At 42.5% G+C, this 22,862-nt stretch overlaps 1 protein-coding gene across 1 annotated transcript; it reads left to right on the top strand.

The window, feature by feature from the left end:
• Window positions 1-4,397: 4,397 nt before the first annotated feature.
• On the top strand, window positions 4,398-5,438 carry LOC144487694 (putative G-protein coupled receptor 148). Its single transcript, XM_078205776.1, has one exon. The coding sequence runs from the start codon at window positions 4,398-4,400 to the stop codon at window positions 5,436-5,438; it is 1,041 nt and encodes a 346-aa protein (XP_078061902.1).
• Window positions 5,439-22,862: the final 17,424 nt, after the last annotated feature.

The following is a 22,862-nucleotide window of genomic DNA, read 5'->3' as shown; positions in this document are numbered from 1 at the left end:
ACTGCACAGACAGCCTTAAAGGGGCAATGACCTTAAAGCCGCAGCTACTGCGAAAGAAAGCAGCCATGGACAGAAAATGGTTAAGTCAGATGTAAGAGCGAGAGTCTTGGAAAAGAGATTTTTTAGTTTACGGGAGAATTACAGGATTAAATAAGGAATCAGAAGTATAAGTTGACAAGTTTTTATCCACGTTTGGTTCATTCGTGGGTGAACTACTTCACAGCCAACATATAAATCAATACTTGACAACATATGGTGAGATGTTAAAAAGCTTTAACAGATATTTTAGACTCCAAGCTGTGAAGAGTGCAGATCCTAGATAAGGTCTAACACACCCCCAATAAACACCTAGGGCAACAAAATACACCAGAGCAAGGGAGACAATATTCAAGTAAACCTCAAGACGGTTACTGACCATGTCAGTGCAATGAAATGCATGAGCCAAAATCTTTAGTGCAGTCGAAAGAAATGGCTGAGAATCAACTGAAACGCTACAAAACCGCGCTCTTTGAAAATGTTGACACAGTCCCAAACTGCAACACCAGATGGCAGTGCGGAGTGAGCAGATGGCTGTGAATGAATGAAAGCTACCTGAGGTAATCAAAAGATGCAAAAACATGCAAAAAGATATTGAAGGTGTTCCACAGGAAAATGTTTACACTAGAGTTGAACTGGAAGAATTAAAGTGCAAGATTCAAGCTGAGTACATACCTTTAAAAACAAAATAGTCTGAAGTCTTCAATGAACTAAGCTGCTTCAGAGATGACATAAAGGTACCAGGAGGAAAGAACAATCCCCAGTTTCATAGCTGGGTGTACATCCAGGCAGAACAGCAGCAGAAAAGACACACAAACAATGTGTGACCCTGAAAGGCTCCTTGAAGAATCAATATGTAGCCATGGAAACACATGAGGAGCTGAAAAGGATGTTGAAAACTACTTTAGAAAAGGCTGTGTTGGAACTATCAGTTATAACAAAACAATGCACTGAAATCCAGACTGAGTTGACAAGAGGTTAACAAGAAAATAAACAGTGGAAAGAACAGCTGATTGTCCTTCAAGAAGGTGATAATGTGACCCCTTTAAGGGGGCAATTCTTTGAGGCCACATGATCGGGCCGAATCCTATGGAGAGGCCGTGCAGGAAGTCGAGCCAATCGAGAGCAAGGGTGCGCAACCTGGGATTGGGCAGGGACCTCAGTTGGAGCCAGGAAGGAGAAGAGAGTAGCCATGGATTGCAGTCCTGTCAGACTCTCACCTCGTATATATATATAAATATATTATTGTTAATAAATCAATTATTGTTTGAATCCACAATGAGTTGCCTTCGATTTTAGTACAAAGATTAAATGGAAAAAGAATGCGTAACCCTTCACCAACATGAAGACTACCTTAATCAGCAAAATGGAAGCACAGCAGAAGAAACTCAAGGAAACTTTGCCGAGGATGAAGAAAGCAAGCTTTCACCAAGAAACGGGAAACTTGCTGAAGGACCTTCACATGTTACAAGAATCTCCCAGGTCAAAGTTTAAACCTCTGGAAAATTACAAAGAGAAGCAAAATGAATTTATCTTCACTCTGAACAAACTGAAGAACCAGCTGGTAGAGAAAACTCAGCAATGTTCAATATTCCAGGAAGAAGCCAGTGACTGAAGAGCTGAAGAAGCAGCTGAATGGAAAAGAGGAATAATTGAAAGGAAAAGCCATAGATCTTTCCAAGCTGCAAATGGATAATGAAGACATGAGTAAGACAATTACAGAACTGAAACAGGTTCAGAGTTTGCTGATGGCAAACCTAGCCAACAGTGAAACCAAAATGAAAGATAAGATCAAATTTCTGTTGCAGACAGAAAAAGAAAAGATATAAATAAGATGGGAAACTGTAAATCTGACATTGAAGCACATGGAACCAGAGGAAGAAAGATCACTGGATGTCTTTAACATACTGAGAACCATTGAACCGAATGAAAAGATTCCTAAACTTGCAAAATGATTTGAGAATAAAATGCTTGGCTAAAATTTGGAAACAAGTGGAAATGAAGGTCCCATTTGTGAAATGTACACGTCCAGCAAGAACATGGTGGACACCACAGAAAAAGATAATTCGAGTCTACTCCAGGAATGAACGAGGTGCACATTCCCTTCAGAAGGAACAGGCCAAACCCAGTGTCCAAAAAAAAAGACAAGTTGTTGATAAAGAGAAAAACAACTCAAAGCAGTTGAAAATGTGAATGAAATGGAGAGAGCCAAGTACCAGAAACACAGAGCACTATCACTATTCCTCCAACATGACAGAACAAGATCTGGAAGAACTGTCAAACCTTAAGACTGTCTGAATTTAGGAAGTCAGAGGCTTGAGGTGGGGGAGAATAGATAGCATGTAAAGACTATATTGTCATACTCCTTGGAAGGGAGAAGGTTTCCTTCTGAGAAAGGGGATGTTGTGTGTACCTGCATGCCACTGTAAAGGTGCTTGGCAGAGCAAGAATTAACATGGGACTGGAGAATAGCACCACCCATGTTATGATAAATATACTAATAAATAGACTTAAACAATGATGTATAGTGTCACATGGTAATACACTGAGAGAACAATCTAGAAGAACTCTGCATGGGAGGAGCAGAACCAAGCATGGCAGTAACTGGCATCTGTACATAGTTAAAGATGATGAATAAATGATTCATGTTTAAACATACGAGCCTTAAGATCTCATCTCTGAGACAGACACCAAATTAACCCAGAAGATTATACCGCCCAAGGGTCAGCTACCTGCAAATGTCAGAATACCAGCACCATTGGAGGCTGCACCTATTCAAGTGGTTAATCTCAGACATTTGTGTTCTGGCCCACAATGACATCTGTTAATGCCTCATGAGAGGCATTGGGGAATCTTGGCATTGTCCATGGGTGCCTTTCCCTGACACACCAGCCAAATCGATACCCATTGCAATACGTTCTCTGTGAATGACAAGTCCAGTCATGGCTGCTGCTGATGTTTACAAAGCCTCACATGACCCCCTTAAGTCCACTCTTGGTGCTGCTAGGCTACCCATGGGCCAATGATGTGTTTTACATTTCTAAATACTGTTGCAGCACTGACGCTGATGTGGGGTGGAATTGGGGCCCAGGAATTGTCAGATTCTTGACCCAGAATTGAAAATCCAGCCCTCAGGTTAGTTCTGGTCATAGCAATCTTTTGAAACAATAAAATCAGAGCTTTCCTTCTGCTCAATGAGAGAATCGTGATAAAGATAGGAATGCACTGCTGGTCTTGTAAGTATAAGGATAGCGTTATATCAGGCACAGTTCACCACATCTGTACAATGCATGGCAGGGACTGTTAGGTCATCATCCCGAACAATTCCTCAGGGCTGTTCCAGGTCCATTGCTGTAATTTTGCCAGAAATCAATGGCGTTCTGGGAAAATTACAGTGATGGAATGGCAGCAGCGTGAGGAAATTCAGTATTTCACCAGCAATTCTGAAGCAGCACACTGGAAAACTTAAGGATAAAGGGAAAACTCGGCATGTCTGGCTGACATTCCACAGTCCATTATTTTGCCAAAGGTTAACTCTCATAGTAAAGATTGGTAAGCACTTCAGCAAGAGTTGTAAAAAGGAGAATGTCATTGGAAGGCATGAAGGACTTACCCATTGACATTGCTCATTGTAACTGCTAGGCTTTGATTTGCCTTTCTGTGTAGTGAGGTTTGAGTATGCAAATTGACTCCAGGAACACAAGTCTTCCTTTGGTTGATTGCTTTAAGTGTGGGAAAAACAAGACATAATTACTAGAGAACTTAGAGATATTTTTAGAAATTCTCAGAAAAATAAATAATCAGCTAAATTAGCAGGTAATATATAAATGTTTTTGTCAAACAAACGGTTAGCTGGTTGTTGTTAGGAAAACATTAGGGAAAGTGGAATGTGTGCTTTAACAACAGTCTCGATGTTTGCCTTTGTATGACTAGTCCATCTGTTCCCTCTCATGCACACAGCATGTTAAAATATATCAACTGCAATGATTTGCAGAGGTACATTTGCTCTGAGATTTCAGGGAGAGGTAGACAGGAATGTTCTGGAGCTGATTGAGCTTGGACAAGTTATGGGGCTCCCATGCTGCTACATTCAGAGTGGAAGTTTGAACAGGACATTGGCAATCTGGATTTTGAGTGCAGTTATACGGAAAGGTACACTGTGCCGTTTCTTTCATCTCACAGTAAGGCATTTTGGACTATAAATGTATGTTTCCCGTGGAAATACGTGCAATACGGTGTAGAGGTCCATCCACGACAAATATTGGAACTTGATGAAATTTGGAAACGAAGAGATTGTAATTATTTAGGGTCACTTTCCCTTTCTCTCGAGGATAAAGAAGATAGTTGAATCTTGAAGAAGGATGACTCTACTCGATGCTGAGTGTACTTTTTATTTCCACACCAATGGTTCATCAACAGAGTTCCCAAACTCCACAAATGCCTCCAGCACGATTGCTGAAATATACTTGCAATTGATTCATTCTTTGCTACAGAGTCGAACCAGGCTTATTACCATCATCCCTGAAGCCATCTGCTTCCTTGCATCTTTGATAGCCAGTCCACTGATTCTACTAGCCATTTTTACCAGCAGCAGCCTCTGCCAAGAATCCAGATACCTGCTGCTCAGCAACACATTGATCAGCGACTTAATTTACTTGGTGATAAATTTCTGCCTCCAGCTTTGTAACATTTGCCAGCTGAGATCCCCCAAGTTGGTATGCGAATTGCTGCTTTTTACCCTAACGACTACAAGCTGTTGTGGGTTAATTACAATCACAACCATGGTAATAGATACCTACTTAGCTATTAACTGGCCTCTGCATTATATCACACTATTCCCTCCCTCCAGGGCTGTCAGGCTGGTCATCTTGATATGGATTGTGGTCGCTTTTCCGCAGTTCATCATTACCGTAATAATGCTGATCACCCAGCAGTCTCCATTTTGCAAGCTAACATTCTGTGAGATGGACTACATTTTCTTGATAGTCCCATACGGTGCAGTCCTCACCCAACTCTTTTACGGCTTCCTCATTGCCCTGCTGCTGTCATGCGTGTGTTTGCTGCTGAGCTGTTATTTCATGTTGTACTGGAAGACGAGGAACTCTGGCATCTGGAGCGGCTTTTCCTCTAGGGCAAGACTCACCTTTCTAATGCACTCTGTTGTCTTTGCCTTTTACTGCTGTTCAATGTTCCTGATGGTAGTGGAAAGGATTTTATATAATTGTGGCATGGTGAAGTTCAAAATGACCATTTTCATAACTCGGACCATGTCTAATATAATAATGATGGCACCGAAGGCACTAGCCCCCTATCTTTACGGAATGAGAAACAGGGAATTAGCAAAGGTTATCAAATCTTTCTTTCTTTTAAAATATGTCAATCAGGTGGAACCCATACAGTAAACCTGTGTGCGCACAAAACTTTTATACTCCCTCAACCTGTCAGAATATACTCGTACTCAATAAGTACAAGTGTCGTACAGTTGTATATGTGTCCTGCTCTCTCTGTTTGAAATGCACTGATTATAATTGATAATTGATTATAAAATATACCAGTCATGCATTATTTTAGATATAAACTGACTTTTAATATACCAGTGAATGTCTCTTGGCTTTGCTCATGGTAAGTTTGTGTAAAAGAGGAACGCACTCAAGTTTATATAGTGCCCAGTGACGTCAGGGTGTTGTAAAGTGCTTTACAGCCAACTAAATACTTTGGAATGTGAAACTATTGTTGTAAAGTTGGGAAACATGATAGCCAATTTTCACACAGCAAACGCTCACAAACAGCAATGAAATAAATGACCTGATCATCTGCTTTAAGTATTGGTTGAGGTCTAAATGTTGACCAGGACACCAAGAGAAGTTCTTTGAATTTTGCCATGGAAGGACAGAGTGATAACAACATGATTTACAAACCACTCAGAGAGAATAGCCCTGACACGGTCCACAGATATGTATTGGGGGTTTTAACCAAATTTGACCTGATATTTGCTTAGAATCAAGATACGTGTCTTCCACTGGTTAGAGAAATGACCTTTGAACCTGGTGAGGACCTAACTGAAGATGGCTTCCGATTCCAAATACAGTTCCACTTGAAGTGGGGCTGTATAAATGTAGTAAATTCCTGCATAAATTCCTGTATAAGTGTAGATAAATTTCTGCACAACGGTTCATCAGTGAGAAAGGTATAATCAACATCTTTCATACCAATTGTGTCAAGTTGCCACCCTCTCTTGAAGATGAAGAAGACAGCAACAGACTGTCGCCTTTGATCGCTTTCGGCATGTGTACGTCACCCTAGTCTATAAAGACCTGAAGGCACAAAGGTTTGACGTCTCGTCCCACCTCTGGCAGTGCAGCATCCCTTCAGTACTGCACTGAAGCGCCAGCCTTCAGTGTCAGAATGGGATGAATTGCAATTAAGATGGGGAAAGGGCTAAGTTTGTAGAAGGCAGTTTTTACAAAGTTGATGAGGAGGTATTTATTGATGGTAAGGTGACACTTTACTTACTTTTCTTTAAGATGGGGAGTAATGTAAAATTATTAATTTAGATAAATGGCTGGGGTTGTGAGGCAGATCAAGAGCAGACAACAGCAGTGGACTGAGAGAGGGGCCTGAGGCCTAATTTAACATTTTATTCAGGGCAGCAGGACTTAAGATATATTTTCCAAATGTCCCCAATGGGGAGCAGCCAATAAATCCCTCATACTCAATTCCTTCCATGAGTTCCAAGTTCCCTAACCCTATGTTTTCAGTCCCTGCAATCCTCCTCTTCTACATCCTCCGACTCCCTTTACCTGCCTGGTGTCAGCTTTACCTTCATTCACTGGACTGGCTGAAGTCTAGGTGCTATATGGATACACTATATTATGTCTGCTATCGTTCTAGTGAACCTCATTCTTATGTATGGTCGATGTGTAATTCTGTATTATCAGCTAGCAAAGATCATTTCCCAAGCCTCCACCCAGGATGAACAACTGTCCTGTATTATCCCAGAATGTCTTACACAGGATAACATGGCAGGCAAGAAGTTCGGGAGTCCCACAAGTCTGAATGGATGAGAGCAAGAGGGCTGAATCAATGCAGGATGGGGTGTAGGGGGGGGGGGGGGGGGGCACGGGGGGAGGTCATATATTAGGCATGGAGATGTAGAGTGGGTGCGTGGAATCTGATGGGCCCATGGGTTTGTGGGATCTGGCAGGGCCATGGGTGCAGTGGGATTGGTGGGCCTGTTGGTGTGGGGGATTCGATGGACCCATGGGTTTGGTGACCATGGAAGCACAGGAGTACCCCAAAGGCCAGGCTCCCCTGGTCACTCATGCCAGCAGCACCCATTCCCTTCCCCATCCCCCTCCCCCTCCCTCCCCCAGTCTGACAAAGTGTCCCTTATTTTTTCATGTTTGACCTGCCTCCACCTTTCAATCCAATTAATACAACTGACATAGTACAACAGAGCAGGCATTAGAGAACTCAACTTCCCTTGAGTCTTTGCAGTTTCAACAGGAAATGTTTCTCTGACCCTGCCCCAATTTCCCTTAGTACACAAAGAGTTAATTCCTGCCTGGGCCAGGATGCAGGATGAGCATGTTTTTTAAAATACACGTACGAATTTAAAGCATTTGAGTCAGAATTGGGCAGTTACAATCTTAATCTATCTCATTAAGTTGTTGTTGTAAATGACAGGAAAGTTCAGGAAATCTGGCAGAGGCAGTGCAAAACAAGGCAGAGTGTATGGGCTCAGCTTTGGAGTGGGAGATTGCGAGGAAAACAACAAATTTAGAACTTGTTTGAACTTTGGCAGAGATGCTGAGGTGGTCACAGATTGCTTCTAGGTTTGGAGATCGGACATCCTGTACAGCTCCATCCGGTGGTACCCTCTCTGACATCTCGGGAGCACTTTTTAACTCTGTTCAGAGCTGCACAAGGCCCAAACCTCATCATCAGGCTGTCAGTGAACTGCAGGCATCAAGCAGGCATTCTGCTAATGCTTGGCTTCCCAGCAGCTGGTCATAGGAAGGGAAGGTGATCTGGGGTGGTAGATATTTGGCATTCATGGGTCAGTAAGTTAATTGAGTACAGCATGAAAATGGATCAAATAAGCTCAGAAATGGCATAACCATTGACACCGATCAGAATAATTACAAATATGCTCTGGCCATTAGAAAGGTTATGGGCATTCTGTGGTGACTGTCTACCCTCCACATCCTCTAAAGCCTCTCATCTGCCCACAAGACACAAGTCAGGAGTGTAATGGAATACTCCCTTCCTGCCTGGGTCAGGGCAGCTCTAACAACACTCAAAAAGCTCAGCCCCATCCAGGAGAAAGCAGTGGATTTGACCAACGCCCAATCCATCAGCTTAAACCATTTTCTCCACCACTGACAGAGTGTGTTCTATCTGCAGGATGTACCACAGTAACTCCCAAACACACAAACTCCACCAACGAGGACAGGGATTGGCAACCTTTTTTTGCCTTTCTTTAAAAACTTGCCTCAAATGTGAACAATTGGGAGCTGCGAAGCGAAAAGAAGTTGAAGAATAGAGTGAAGGCATATATATACCTTAAGAGAATAAACAATGCTTATCGAGGAATCTAAAGAATATTGTGCACTTATTTGATGCTGTAAGAAGGCATTTGCTTTAACTGCTCTCTGAGACTTCTTAAGAATGACCACAGTAATGACTGAATTTCATGTAATTTCTAAATTTTGTACAGATCTGACAAACATCCAGTTTCAAGATCCAAGGACTGTGATATGGATTATTATGTCTCTACAAGTATTGTACCACTCTTGAAAACTGACAGTGTAGAAACCAATTGTTTAATTAAACATATGAATAAGTCAATGAGGAATGTTAGTGTCTGATTCTTTGATCTGTAATTTTCTTGACTTCATTTTCTTTACGTTAATGTGATCCAACTGAAAGAGGTTGGGGGTCGTAACTGATGTTAAAAAGCCGTGTGTAGCTCTGAGAACACAGGTTACCAAGCCCTAATCCAGGAGGGCAAGGGAATATCAGCACCATGAAATTCCCCTCTAAATCATACCCTCTCGTGATTTGGAAGGATATCGCTGTTCCTTGAACGCCATTGAATCCAAATTTCAACTTAATAGCATTGTGGGAGATCCTTCGCCGCATGGACTGCAGCAATTCAATGGGAAGATTCATCATCACCACTCAATGACAACAAAGGATGGCTAACAAAACACTTGCTTTGCCTGCAATGCTCATACTCCAAGAATTAATTTTTCAAAGCGCCAGCGCAATATGGAAAATGATCTGAAACCACTGGAAAAGAAGTGCTGACCTGAGGGTAGCTGACTTGCTCCATTTTGAACAAGTGTTTCTGAAGGGCAGAAGGCGTGGGATAAAGTTTAATGAATGACCTGGTAGAAAATACGACAACCAGGAGAACAATGATTCTGAAGAGCTGGTGGGGAAGAGATTTGAAAAGCAAAGTTGAATCCACTGAAGAGAAAAAACAATTAATGAGAATGAGTTGGGGTGGCAGAGAGCAGGTCTTGCAGCGGAGCCCATGGTTGAGAATTGAGAGTCCAGAGAGGCATTTTCAATCCAGTCCACATATAATGCAGGGTTCCTTCCATGACCGATGGGGACTGCAGGGAGTGATATTTTGGTTTAATTCATTAAGTTTCCTTTCACATTTTTTTTTCATTACAGTTCCCCACCAGGGGCTGAGAACTCTCTCCTACTTTAGATTTTTGTTTAACTTATTGATATTTTTGCTCTGTGGGACAGAATTTTAATATTCGTACTTATTTACTGACTCCTATGGAGGATGAAACAAATTAAGCCAGGCAGAGGAAACTGGAAGAGGTTGAGCATTGATAGCCTGACAGGAATTTGTTACAGCACAGTGAGGAAATTAACTACCAGAAGGATGTGGAAGCTTTGGAGAGAGTGCAAAGAAGGTTCACCAAGACGTTGCCTGGCCTCGAGGGTGTTGACTATGAGGAGAGGTTGAATAAACTAGGATTGTTTTCACTGGAAAAACAGAGACTGAGGGGAGACCTGATAGAGGTCCACAAAATTATGAGAGGCATAGACAGGGTGGATAGTCAGAGGCTTTTTCCCAGGCTGGAAGTGTCAATTACAAGGAGGCACAGTTCAAGGTGAGAGGGGGAAAGTTTAAGGGAGACATGCTGGGAAAGTTTTTCACGTGGAGAGTGGCGGGCGCCTGGAATGCGCTACCAGAGGAGGCATTGAAAGCAGGTACATTAGCAACATTTAAGAGGCATCTGAATGGGTACATGAATAAGGAGGGAAAAGAGGAACACAGACCGGGTAAGGGCAGAAGGTTTTGTTTTAAGTTTAGTTAGGGCACCATGATCGGCTTGGAGGGTTGAAGGGCCTATTCCTGTGCCGTACGTTTCTTTGTTTTTTGTAATATTGAATTCCAACACAATGGCACCTCGTGCATGAAAAGATATCATTACATTTAAGTGTAACATGCAAATGTTCATATTTGAACTTTGTGATTCCCATTTGAAAAGTTTACATTGGTGTTTACAATGAGTGCAGCCAACAAACTTGTAGATCTACGGGGAAACAGCAAAGTAGTGGGACTAGCTGAAATGCTCCTGCAGGGAGCCAGCAGAGACGGCACTGGCTGAAAGGCCTCCTTCTGTGCTGTAACCTTTCTGTGATTCCACAGCAAGCCTGTCTCCCATGATGTTACACACAGACGCCTGGATCCAAGATAGCGCCAGGGCGAGATGACTTCCTGCAAGCATACCTTCTAATTCTATCTTTTACTCTCATTCTATGCTTCTAAAACTTCATTCTAACTCTTTTAAACTCTCTAACAATGCTTTCTCTACATCCTAGCTATGACTATAACACTACATTCCACATTCTCTTCCTTTTCTTTGAACGGTTAGCTTTGTCTGTATAGTGCGCAAGAAACAATACTTTTCACTGTATGCTAATGCATAGAATCATAGAAACCCTACAATACAGAAAGAGGTCATTCGGCCCATCAAGTCTGCACCGACCACAATCCCACCAGGCCCTACCCCCACATCCCTACATATTTTACCCACTAATCCCTCCAACCTACGCATCTCAGGACACTAAGGGGCAACCTTAGCATGGCCAATCAACCTAACCCGCACATCTTTGGACTGTGGGAGGAAACCAGGGCACCCGGAGGAAACCCACGCAGACACGAGGAGAATGTGCAAACTCCACACAGACAATGACCCAAGCCGGGAATCGAACCCAGGTCCCTGGAGCTGTGAAGCAGCAGTGCTAACCACTGTGCTACTGTGCCACCCTCCCATGTGACAATAATAAATCAAATCAAATCAAAAGGAATTCTACCGCCCAGCCCGCTATGAAAATTGGAGCAGGTGAGGGGCGGACAATGGGAAACTTCATTGACCTCGGCGGGGGGGGAGGGGGGGGCGGGCAGTGCATTATCCAGTCTCAGGTCGAGCAAGGCCATAAAATCTCACCCAAGGAGTCTAATTACGTTTAATATTCAAGTGAATTGGGGTTAGAGGACTTTGGGTAATTGGATCAAGGCATGACGATATAATTCAGTCTCCATTTCAAACTCACATATTCTGTCCTTATTCTTTTTACAATATATTTCAATTTTATGATGTTCCTTAGAGTTAAATAGCAAAACTGCCAGTGATCTGAGAAACAGAAAATTAGAGTTGTTGGAACATACTACATACTGTTGGATAGACCAAGAAGTTGAGAGATGACAAGGTAATGAGATAGAGTGCCACCTCAGTTAGGGAAGTATAATTATAGTGTTTATTTGATCAGCTTTCCATTATAAAGCAACACAAACAAATTCATGATCGAAAACACTGACAGAAAATGTTTACAATGTTAAGGTTTTTGTTGAATTACTAGTCGACCCGGCAAGACATCATAGCATACTTAGTCTTCACTACATTTATGTACAACAAAGACGGGAAACAATCGAGTCAGATTCAATGCATATGAAGACTTCCTGTCTACCCGCCAACTTTAACTTCCTTATCAATCGAGAATCTATCTAACTCAGCCTTAAAAATATCCAATGACCCGGCCTCCACCACTCTCTGAGGAAGAGAATTTCAGACTAACAACCCTCGAAGAGAAAAATATTCTCCTCATCTCCGTCTTAAATGGGACTTCCCTTATTTCAAAACTGTGTCCCCAAGTTCTAGTTTCTCCTGCAAAGAAAATAGCCTCTCAGCATCCACCCTGTCAATCTCTCTCAGTATCACATATGTTTCAGTAAGATCATCTTCAATTCTTCTAAACTCCAGTGGATACAGGCCCACTCCATCCAATTTTTCCTTGTAAGATAATCCTTTCATGTCAGGAATCAATTTGAGTGAATCTTTTCTGAACTGCTTCTAATGCTACCTTTTCTCAAGCAAGGAGATCAAAATGGTAGGCAACACTTCACATGTAGTCTCACCAACACCCTATGCAATTGTACCAAAATTTCCCTCCTTTTATATTCCATTCCCTTGCGATAAATAGTGACATTCAATTTGCCTTCCTAATCACTTGCTGTATTTGCAAATGCTAACTTTCTGTGATTCATTTACCAAAACTCCCAAATCCCTCTGTACCACAGAGTTTTGTAACCTTTATCTATTTAAATAATATACTGCTTTTCTATTCTTCCTGCCAAAGTAGACAAGTTAACATTTTCCACGTTATGCTCCATCTGCCCATTCATCTAAATCCCTTTGTAGACTCTTTTGGCAGAATTTTCCTGTCCCACCCGCCACGGGAATCGTAGTGGGCAGGGGCGGACCATGCAAAGGTCCTATGACCTTAACCGTGAATTTCCAGCCTGGGGCAAGCACGGCTGGAAAATCCCACCTTTTATGTCCTCCTCACAACTTACTTCCCAACTATCTTTGTGCCATCAGCGAATGTAGCGACCATATTCAGTCCCTTCGTCTCAGTCCTTCATGTAAACTGTAAATAATTGAGGCCACAGCACTGATTCCCTGGCACTTAAAGCTTGCCAACCCAAACACAATCCAGTTACGCCTATTCTCTACTTCCCATAAGCAAACCAATCCTCTGCTCATGGTAAAATGATGCCATCTACACCATGAGTTCTTCATCTGATTAGTAACCTTTGATGTGGCACATAATCAAATGCTTTTTGGATTCCGCCTCTGTCCTGGCAGTATCGACAGATGGGATTTTCACCTCTTGGAGGTTGGGACTGCCTGGAGTCTGAGATGGAGTGGGCCAATGCTGAAGCAGACTGATTAATGAACTGCATTTTGTCCCAGAAACATCAACTCAATTGTTCAGATCAGTGCAAAGTCTCACCCTCTTAATTTCCTTACCCCCTTAACTGCAATCCCTATCATCCCTTCATCCCTTATGCCATCTTACCCTGTTAACCCACTTTACCTATTACATCTTCATTGCCCCATATCTACTCATCCCCTTACCCACTACCCTGCCTTTATACCCCAAACTGTATCCACTTTAAAAACATAGCTCACAAGTCTCATAATAAAATTTGGAAGTCATTGAAAAGCTCTAAATCTGTCAAAATAAACATCATTTGAATAGGCATTTGAAAACCAGTATCCTCTTCAGAAGGTCATAAATCTGTTAAAATAAGCAAACATCACTTGAAAAGGCACTTGAAAAAATTACACTCTTCATAAGTTCATCAAGTCCCTCTCTCTGACACACACATTATTTCCTCTCCCGACCTGCACTCTCTCTCTCACACACACACACAGACACTGTTTCCCCTCCTGACCCATTTGCCACATCCCCTCCTGCCCCATGGCTGCTCCCCAACAGCTCTTTGGTCACTGCTTACCTTACTCTACTGTCCGCTCTATTCCTCACTCTCACCCCAACCTGGCCCTTTAAGGACCTACTTTCCCATTGTTTCCATCTTGTCCAATCAGAGGCTGGCTTCTCACTACATTAGCTGCTCATTGACTTTTTATGATGTGGAGATGCCGGTGTTGGACTCAGGTGGGAACAGTAAGAAACCTCACAAAACCTGGTTAAAGACCAACAGGTTTATTTGGAATCACGAGCTTTCGGAGCACTGCTCCTTCATCAGGTGATGTTGTGAGACTTCTTACATTGACTTTTTATGATGTGGAGATGCCGGTGTTGGACTCAGGTGGGAACAGTAAGAAACCTCACAAAACCTGGTTAAAGACCAACAGGTTTATTTGGAATCACGAGCTTTCGGAGCACTGCTCCTTCATCAGGTGATGTTGTGAGACTTCTTACATTGACTTTTTAGTGAGCCTATCAGCAGCTAGTAAAGGGAGAAACCAGTCTCTGATTGGTCAAGCAGTTTCATAGCATTTTAAAAATTTTATACATTAGCCTGGCCTACCGCAGACCCCCCAGATACACCCAACAGCACCGCAGGGTTTCACTGAACCCAGTTTGGAAAATCCTGCAATAGATAATCTTTCTAAAGTGTCTGAAGACTTTTCAACTTTTGGAATGTTGTTTTGTAACTTGGTATCTTGCCACTTGTCAGAAATAACATCCTGGCAACCACCTTTTCCAGTCGCAGGGCTGTCATCAGTCACTTCAGTAAGCACGGGTTGCAGCATTTCTTGATGAAATGTAAAGGAGGCCACACCATTTTTGCTCACCTTTTATACGCGTCCTATCCCCATCCATGGTTCATGCCTCCACTCTGCAGGTGTGATTTAGGAAGCTTTTCAAAAGGTGGCCACCTCGCTGAGATTTGAGGCAATTCTGAAATGTCCATTTGCACAATGGTGCCAGAAATTTCCACATCACAGGGCGTGGAGTTCCCGATCTGTGCCCCTTTCTGCAATGGTAAAATGCTGTCACCAGAAATGGAGACAGTCGCTCCGGATCTGCGCCCCAGCTGCCATTTTATTTTCCCACCAATGGCACTGAGTGAGATGCTGAAAATCTAGACCCTAGTATTTATCTGAAGAGAGTTAAAGGGTTGACGATAATTACATCAGGGTACATGGACATACTTCAGTTTCTCTCTTAAAATTACAAATATGTCTTACCTTATATATTGTAAGTTATTCTTATATTGCTTGTAATTACATACAGAATTATATAATAGTTTGCTACATAGAGAAGTAGAGCTAGCTTTTGAATACTTACTTTTCCGTGCAGGCTGAATATTGTGGAGAAGCAAAACAGAGAAGTCACAGTGTCGCCACAAGTAGGGTACTCTAATTGTACGTGTGAGATTATCAATATACTGCAATTAATGAGCAGTGGCATTTCTTACAGCACATCTGAGGATGCAGTGGAGCTGCACTAACATCTACTGACCACATTCAGTATCTAATGTGCCATTGAGAGTGGTTTGTATAGGAAGCTCCCACTCTGATTGATTACACAGTGACTTTGTAGGTTAAAGGTTCAAATTGTACCAGCCGAACCAAGTGAATTGGATCACAGTTGTGCTGTGCATTAATTCTCTGTTTATTGAATTCATGCCAAGCCTCACCTCATCAAGTGTTTGATCAGTCTGCCTTCAGGGAGATTGTAGAACACGTGATGGACATGAATTTCTAGCATGGATTGAATGGGATACTCTTGTTATATCTCCACTTGTAGGTAAAAGTGTGACCAACAATCGCAACAACCAGAAGTGAAGTTTAAGGATCGGAAATGCAAGGATTTTGGTATAATAACTGATGGATCGCCACATAGGTATCCAGGCTCAGTGCCTGAATTATACAGAGTCTGTATTATTTAATATGTTCAACTTCAAACCTAATACATAAAGAGCCTGGATATTATTACAAATTTGGGTCTTACATAAATTATTTCTGGATTTCAGTGGTGTCAGAATCTTGCTTTTCTGAGAGTTAAAGCCTTATTTCTACTTGTACAGCATCATATCCTGGAGATATAACAAATATCCCATTCGATCCATGCTAGAAATTCATGTCCATCACGTGTTCTACAGTCTCCCTGAAGGCAGACTGATCAAACTTGATGAGGTGAGGCTTGGCATGAATTCATTAAACAGAGAATTAATGCACAGCACAACTGTGATCCAATTCACTTGGTTCGGCAGGTACAATTTGTCTTTGTGTAACAATAGAAAAACAATGAATACTCTGTGCTTCATGTCAGTGGATCATATTGCTCAACTTAAAAACTAATTTCTAATTATCCTTGTGATGTATCCTTGATGCAGCCTTTTTGTGGGGCTGAATACTTCTCAGTTTCATCTTTCAAAAATCTGTCTAATTGGGTCAGTGCCTTTACTTTAACTCATGCTATAATCAGCCAGAAAGGGAGAAAAGCTTCCCATTGCAATGGAGATGAGAGGGTTAAAGCTAACTCAGTTGAATCCTACTAATTTTTATTTCAGGTTTAGTTTTAACATGCATTACTACACATAATTTAAACACATTTCAAATCCCCTTTTGCCAAATCCTTTCTATGGTCAAAAGGTCCCAAAACCTGACAGTTATATACTATGCATTTACTCAACACTTAGAAGCATAGAATCCCTATACTGCAGAAGGAGGCCATTCAGCCCATTGTGTCCGCACCGACCACAATCCCACCCAGGCCCTATTCCCGCAACCCCACATATTTACCCTGCTAATCCCCTGACACTAGGGTCAATTTAGCATGGCCAATCAACCTAACCTTTGGACTGTGGGAGGAAACCGGAGCACCCTGAAACCCGCGCAGACACAGTGAGAATGTGCAAACTCCACACAGACAGTCATCCAAGGCCGGAATTGAACCCGGGTCCCTGGCGCTGTGAGACAGCAGTGCTAACCACTGTGCAACCGTGCCATCCACAGACTATATTATGAGGAAAAGTTTCAGAAGCGTAGCTTATATTTCTATTGGGAATTGAAAGGAAATCTGAGAGACTGCAGAGGAGATTTACTGGAATGGTACAAGGGATTTGAGACTTGAGTGATGTGGAAAGAATGGAGATGCTGGAAGTGTTGACTCTGGAGCAGAGAAGGGCAAGCTGAAAATTAACAGCATCATTAACCAGAGGACACCAGAGCTTTTAAGATAATTGACAAAGTAACCAGGGATAAGATCAGGAGAAATATCTTACAAAGTGAATGGTTACTATCTGGAATGCAGAGCATGAAAGGGAAGCAGATTCATTAATAACTTTCAAAAGGAAATTGAATAAACATTCTAGAAGGAAACATTTCAGATCTATGTGGAAAGAGCAAGCGAATGAGGCTAACTGGATAGCTCTCTAAGAACTAGCACAGGCATGATGGGCCAAATGGCTTCCTCCTACATTGCAAGATTTAATGATCGCATCCTCACTGTATCACTGCGGTATTTTGACTCCTGTCTCACTGTGGAGGAAGAGGGGAGGGGTCTTTCTTTGGCTGTCTTTCCTTCTGGGAATTTGATTTGAACAGTTTAGAATTTTGCCTTTCTAAAATACTCCATTTGTAATTCCGTACGGAAAAACTAACAGATAGGAGTGACCACAAGATGGTAACAGAAATGAGTGGCTTACATCACGTTACAATGTCTGAGAGAGAAACGCCAGGGACACCATGTGCATAAAGTCTCAAACTTTCCTCAGGATGATTGCTTTTTAATGTAACAGGCATTGTGAACATCAAAGGCGAGCTTTGGTTCTGTGTTGTTTATTCCAGGTGTGATATTTCTGGAAGGTAGCAGAGGTCTTCCTGTCGAGTACATCAGTGGTACAATTATCACAAATTTACCATCTGACAATCAACAATGTTGTTTTCTTGGAGGTGATAAGCTTGCTATTGACTCAACAGGTTTCATTATGTAGGTGTAAAATATATTGGATATTGAGTCAGAATGAACGATACAATTTGCAATGGCGACTGAATCAGAATATCTTAGATAATATAGTTCATCACATAATACTGCATACCAAATTGGACTAGAATGGGTAAGATAGACACAGATCAATTACATGTTAAGTATTGAGTCAAAGAATAGTCAATCATACAGGTTTAGTACGGGCGGCACAGTAGCACAGTGGTTAGCACTGCTGCCTTACAGCACCAGGGACCTGGGTTCAATTCTGGCCTCAGGTCATTGTGAGGAGTTTGCACATTCTCCCCGTGTCTGCGTGGGTTTCCTCCGGGTGCTCCGGTTTCCTCCCATAGTCCAAAGGTGTACGGGTTAGGTTGATTGACTCTGTTAAATTGACCCTAGTGTCAGGGGATTAGCAAGGTAAATATGTGGGGTTATGGGAATAGGGCCTCGGTGGGATTGTGGGCGGTGCAGACTCGATAGGCTGAATGGCCTTCTTCTGCGCATCCTTCCTGAGGTGCAATCCAGAAGCTGCAGATGGAGTAAGGCCAATGCCCTATACAATTAAATTTTAGCTTCCTCCCTTCTTGTTTCTGCCCCCTTGAAATAAAGATGCTGGCTAGTGTAAAAGAAAACAATTTGAAAATGTTCATTAAACTGAAGTTGGATTTCATGACTTACTTCACAAGTTCAGGTGAAGGAGCATGCTCCATTGTCATGCTGTCAGGGAGGAGATGCCGTCATTGTCATGACTACTGTGCACAGGTTTATTGGCTTATTTAGGCCTCCCTTCTCTAGGACTTTCATTGCTGGCAGTTACAAAGGGAACCTTGCTTAGTGTGGAGTCTAACAGACAAGAACCCAGATGCAGTTAGCTTAAACACTCTTGTGATTTAAGGGATCTGTCTGGGTGGTCCCTATGTGCAGCCACAGAGAGTATTAAACACTAATAACACAAAGAGACTTCTAATGAATGTATACACAACTCAATTAATCTTTATCAAAGGGTTTAACAGCCTGCTTTCAAAAGGAACAGAACAATAAAGATTTCAGCTGGATCCAAGCACACAGTTAACTCTCTCCTTTCTGCATGGCCTCCTGTTGGTCCGTGAGATATGTTTGCCACAGACTGCTGGAGGATAAAGCCATTCAGGTTAAAGTGAGAGGATGAAGGAAGAATTTTGGAATAACAGTAAGCAACCCTAAAGAAAGCTCATCCTACAAAAAGAGAGAACAGAAAACAGAGTGACCCTGGGCCCTGGAATATTGGAAAGAACAGAGAGTCTGAGATAATGAAGAGAGCTGTGAGTCTGGGATAACTGTGAGAGAATGACTGAATTAACAGAAAGAATCTGAATTTGGGATAATGGAGACAATCTGGGATAATGGAGGGCAGAGTCTGGTATTACAGAGAGTGAGAGAGTGAAACTGGGGTAATGGAGAGAATGAGTTTAGAATAATGGAGATAATGAACCTTAGAAAATAGGGAGGAAGTGATTTGAGATAATGAAGATAAAGAATTTAGGATAAAGGAGAGAGAGAGAGTCTGTGATAATGGAAAGCAGAGTTTGAGGTTTATTTTCTTCAATCAAGGGATGTGGGCTTTGCTGACTCGGCCATCAATTATTGCCCATCTCTAATTGCCCTCGAGATGATAGTGGTGAGCCATCTTCTTGAAATGCTGTAGTCCATGTTTTGTAGGTACACCCACAGTGCTGTTGGGGAGGGCATTCAAGGATTTTGACCCAGCAACAGCGAAGGAACAATGATATATTTCCACGTCAGGATGGTGAGTGACTTGGAGGGGAATCTCCAGGTGCAGGTGTTCCCAGATATCTGCTCCCCTTGTCCTTCTAGATGGTAGAGGTCGTAGGTGTGGAAGGTGCTGTCACAGTTACTTGCTGTGTCATAATTTTATCACACTTTGTCTTGTCTGCTGATTTCATTGGCAGTTCAGTTTTTCAAAACACTGTTACAGTTAACAAATGGATTATACTCTATTGTAGCACATGACACATATATAGCAGAGATTAGGCAGAGGACACAGGATGGGGTGTTTCTTTAATACAAACATTTCAGTTGATTTAAGGTGGATGGGAATAGAGATAGTGAATGAGGAGACAACGGAGAAGAAAATTAGGGAAGATGGAATAAACTGAGGGAATATTGAAGATGAAGAGAACAGGTGGATCAATATTAAACTTTAAGGCTGCAAGAGAATGTAAATTGGGCTCTCTGCCACTTCACAATTTTCCACAATTAATTAAGAAAAAAGATGACAGATAACAGGTAGCAAAACATGCTTCAACACAATGACATGTTGCCAAAGTCTTCAACTTCATGCAGACTTGAAGCATTTTTCCCCAATATTGAGGCTGTCAAAGATTTATGACAGCTGTAAGACTATCAAATGTTACTGAGTTCCACCCAGTACCATCTACAAATGGTGCAAGAGAAAAGAATTACCCAAAAGTGCTAATGGTTAAGGGTCCTGATTGAAGGGGGCCACGTTACTGGAGCAGCAATGGCTGTTAAGCCTGCAGCATTGCTTATAGCTGGGTAAATCCTCCCAATTTGGCACCCACAAGGGGGAAGAGTATAGATAGATATGAGGGCCAGGGTGAGAGGAGGTAATTGGAGTGGGGGAGGCTTGTGGGGACAATTGACTAGTTGGACCGGATGGTTTGATTCTGTGCTGTAGACTCTGCACAAAGTTGCAGGCTGATCACAATTCACATGCAGAACTCTTAGAGGATATGTTTAAATAAGACTTTTCAGTGATAAATTTAATAAGGTATAGGTCATTCTTACAATTAGGGTAAGCTACCCTTTCTACCTCCCATAGGCCACTCTATCTGCAATGTTAAAATGTTGGGTGATTCAGCTCCCTCTCTCCAACAGCATTTTGATTAAACAGAACTCAATTTTCCAGTCTCCAGATCCTGTGGAAGTTCTGGCGCACTGTCCTACATGGGAATTGCCTGAGAAGGTTCAAAATCTGATGAGAAATACCCCTGCTCCCTGGAACCTCCGTGAATGTTACCAACTCTGAGTTAGAGTTGGAAACTTCAAACAATTCCATGGGATTTACTTCAATAGTTACCCGGGAAATGTTAGACAGATTAAAACCGAGTCTGGGTAATATCTGGGTAAGTACACAACTGAGCCTCCCCGCACCCACCGCATCCCCCATGACCCAATCACCCTCTGACAGCCGTCTGACCACCCAACTCTCCTCAACCCTTCCAACTACACCTTAACCAGACTCAATCTGACCAGCCCTCCTGATCACTCAAACAGCCCCCCCAACTACCCAATTATTCACCCCACTCTCCAACCATTGCCCTCAGCCTGACCCAACTACCCCCTGATTTAACTACCCCTCCCTATCACTCAATTACCCTCCTGATCAACCTAACTGCATTCTGACCACCCCATTACCCCTCCCAACCACCTTACTACCCTCCCAAATACCTGACTAACATCCCAACCTGACCTGACCAAGCCTCAACAAGACTACCTACCTACACCCTTAGCCATCTACCCACTTACCCATCCTACACACTTACCCACTTCATCCACCCTAACACTCTACCCATTTATCGATTCGGACTGGGCCTTTAACTTTATCCTCCGGCAGCTAATTCCATAAATAGGGAACATGTTCTGGCTTCTCAGTTCTACATTCCTCTGACGGAGCTCTCCGATGGATATGGCACTGAGCATTTCTGTTAAAACCAGTTCAGAACCTCAATGGAAATGAGAAGCAGCGTTGAGTTGAGGGGATTTACGAGCACAGCGGCAATCTGATGGTCATGGCCTCGATCTTCTGAGCAGTGGCAAAGATGTCTACAACTTCTTAATTGACCTATCAAACCAGCAAACCCAGAGTTTTGATCTGTGACCTCACAAAAAAAGAGACTCCATCATTTATTTTGTTAAACTCAGGTGCCAAACATTTACTTTCTATAAATGACGCCATCATCTTGATGTTATTAAACAGTTCATTCTCTAATTGATCATGATCAAACAGGTGGTTTCCCAGTGTGTGTCTATCTTTATAGACACAAGTAAAAGGCACCATATTTCCATTAATTTATTAAGCATTCTTAAATTTTCATGACAGTTCTCCATAACTTTTCCAGTAAAACATTCTGTAGGACACTCCAGTAGGACACCATTTAAAGATACAGACCAATCTGTTCCAGATCTGTGCAGTAATCTTAAGGCAGAACAGTCTTCAAACATGTCAACCCACTCTGAATGATACATAGGTGTCCACATCGGTCTTTGGCATTTGTTCCGAGCTTTAAGGCATGTCTCAGTTGAGAGGCGGGCGGGAACAAAAGTATCAACGGCCAAAAATAAGATGGGACCCTAAAATTCCACTTGGGACCAAGACAGAATCCCAGCAAATCATGTGTCACCGAGCCCTATAAACCAGAAACAATCTTTACTGGTGAAAGGTAATCGGTTCCAGGGGGGGATTTGATCACCTCCCCAGATGATCAATTTCCTTCAGCCAGTCGCATCAGGTCACATCCATCGTTCTACTTGACAGAATCTTCTCTTCACTAGGCGATGTCCCGTTCCCCAGCTGCCTCATCTGCTCCATTGAGAGCTGATCTGAAGAAGATCCTATTTCTTGGGGTCTCAATCAGATGTTCAGTCTGCAATCAGATTGGCATGATGTGCTCCAACATTATGCAGGTGGATCAGGCTGGGCACTGCTGAAATGCCCATACACGCGAAAGCACTCATCCTGCTCCGTTCCTGTCCCTTCAGTGGAATTGGCAGACTGGAGTTAGGATGGGATACTTAGCCACCCTTGAGTCTGTAGAGAGATGAAGTTGTGACTTCTACCACCTGGAAGGACAAGGGAAGCAAATGCGTGGGAACACCATCACCTCCATGTTCCCCTCCAGATCACACGCCATCCCTAAGGCAGCTCACCATCACCTTCTCAAGGGCGATTCAGGGTGGCAACTTGCCAGTGATGCCCACATTCCAAAAGTGACTTTTTTTTAGATATGGATCACCCCTCT

Source organism: Mustelus asterias, unplaced genomic scaffold, assembly GCF_964213995.1.
Source record: "Mustelus asterias unplaced genomic scaffold, sMusAst1.hap1.1 HAP1_SCAFFOLD_980, whole genome shotgun sequence".
In the NCBI taxonomy this organism is placed as follows: domain Eukaryota; kingdom Metazoa; phylum Chordata; class Chondrichthyes; order Carcharhiniformes; family Triakidae; genus Mustelus; species Mustelus asterias.
This window is presented reverse-complemented; position numbering and strand designations above follow the sequence as displayed.

Bases quoted from the DNA above. Each gene is read 5' to 3' on its own strand.
- LOC144487694 (XM_078205776.1), top strand. From the start codon at position 4,398: ATGACTCTACTCGATGCTGAGTGTACTTTTTATTTCCACACCAATGGT.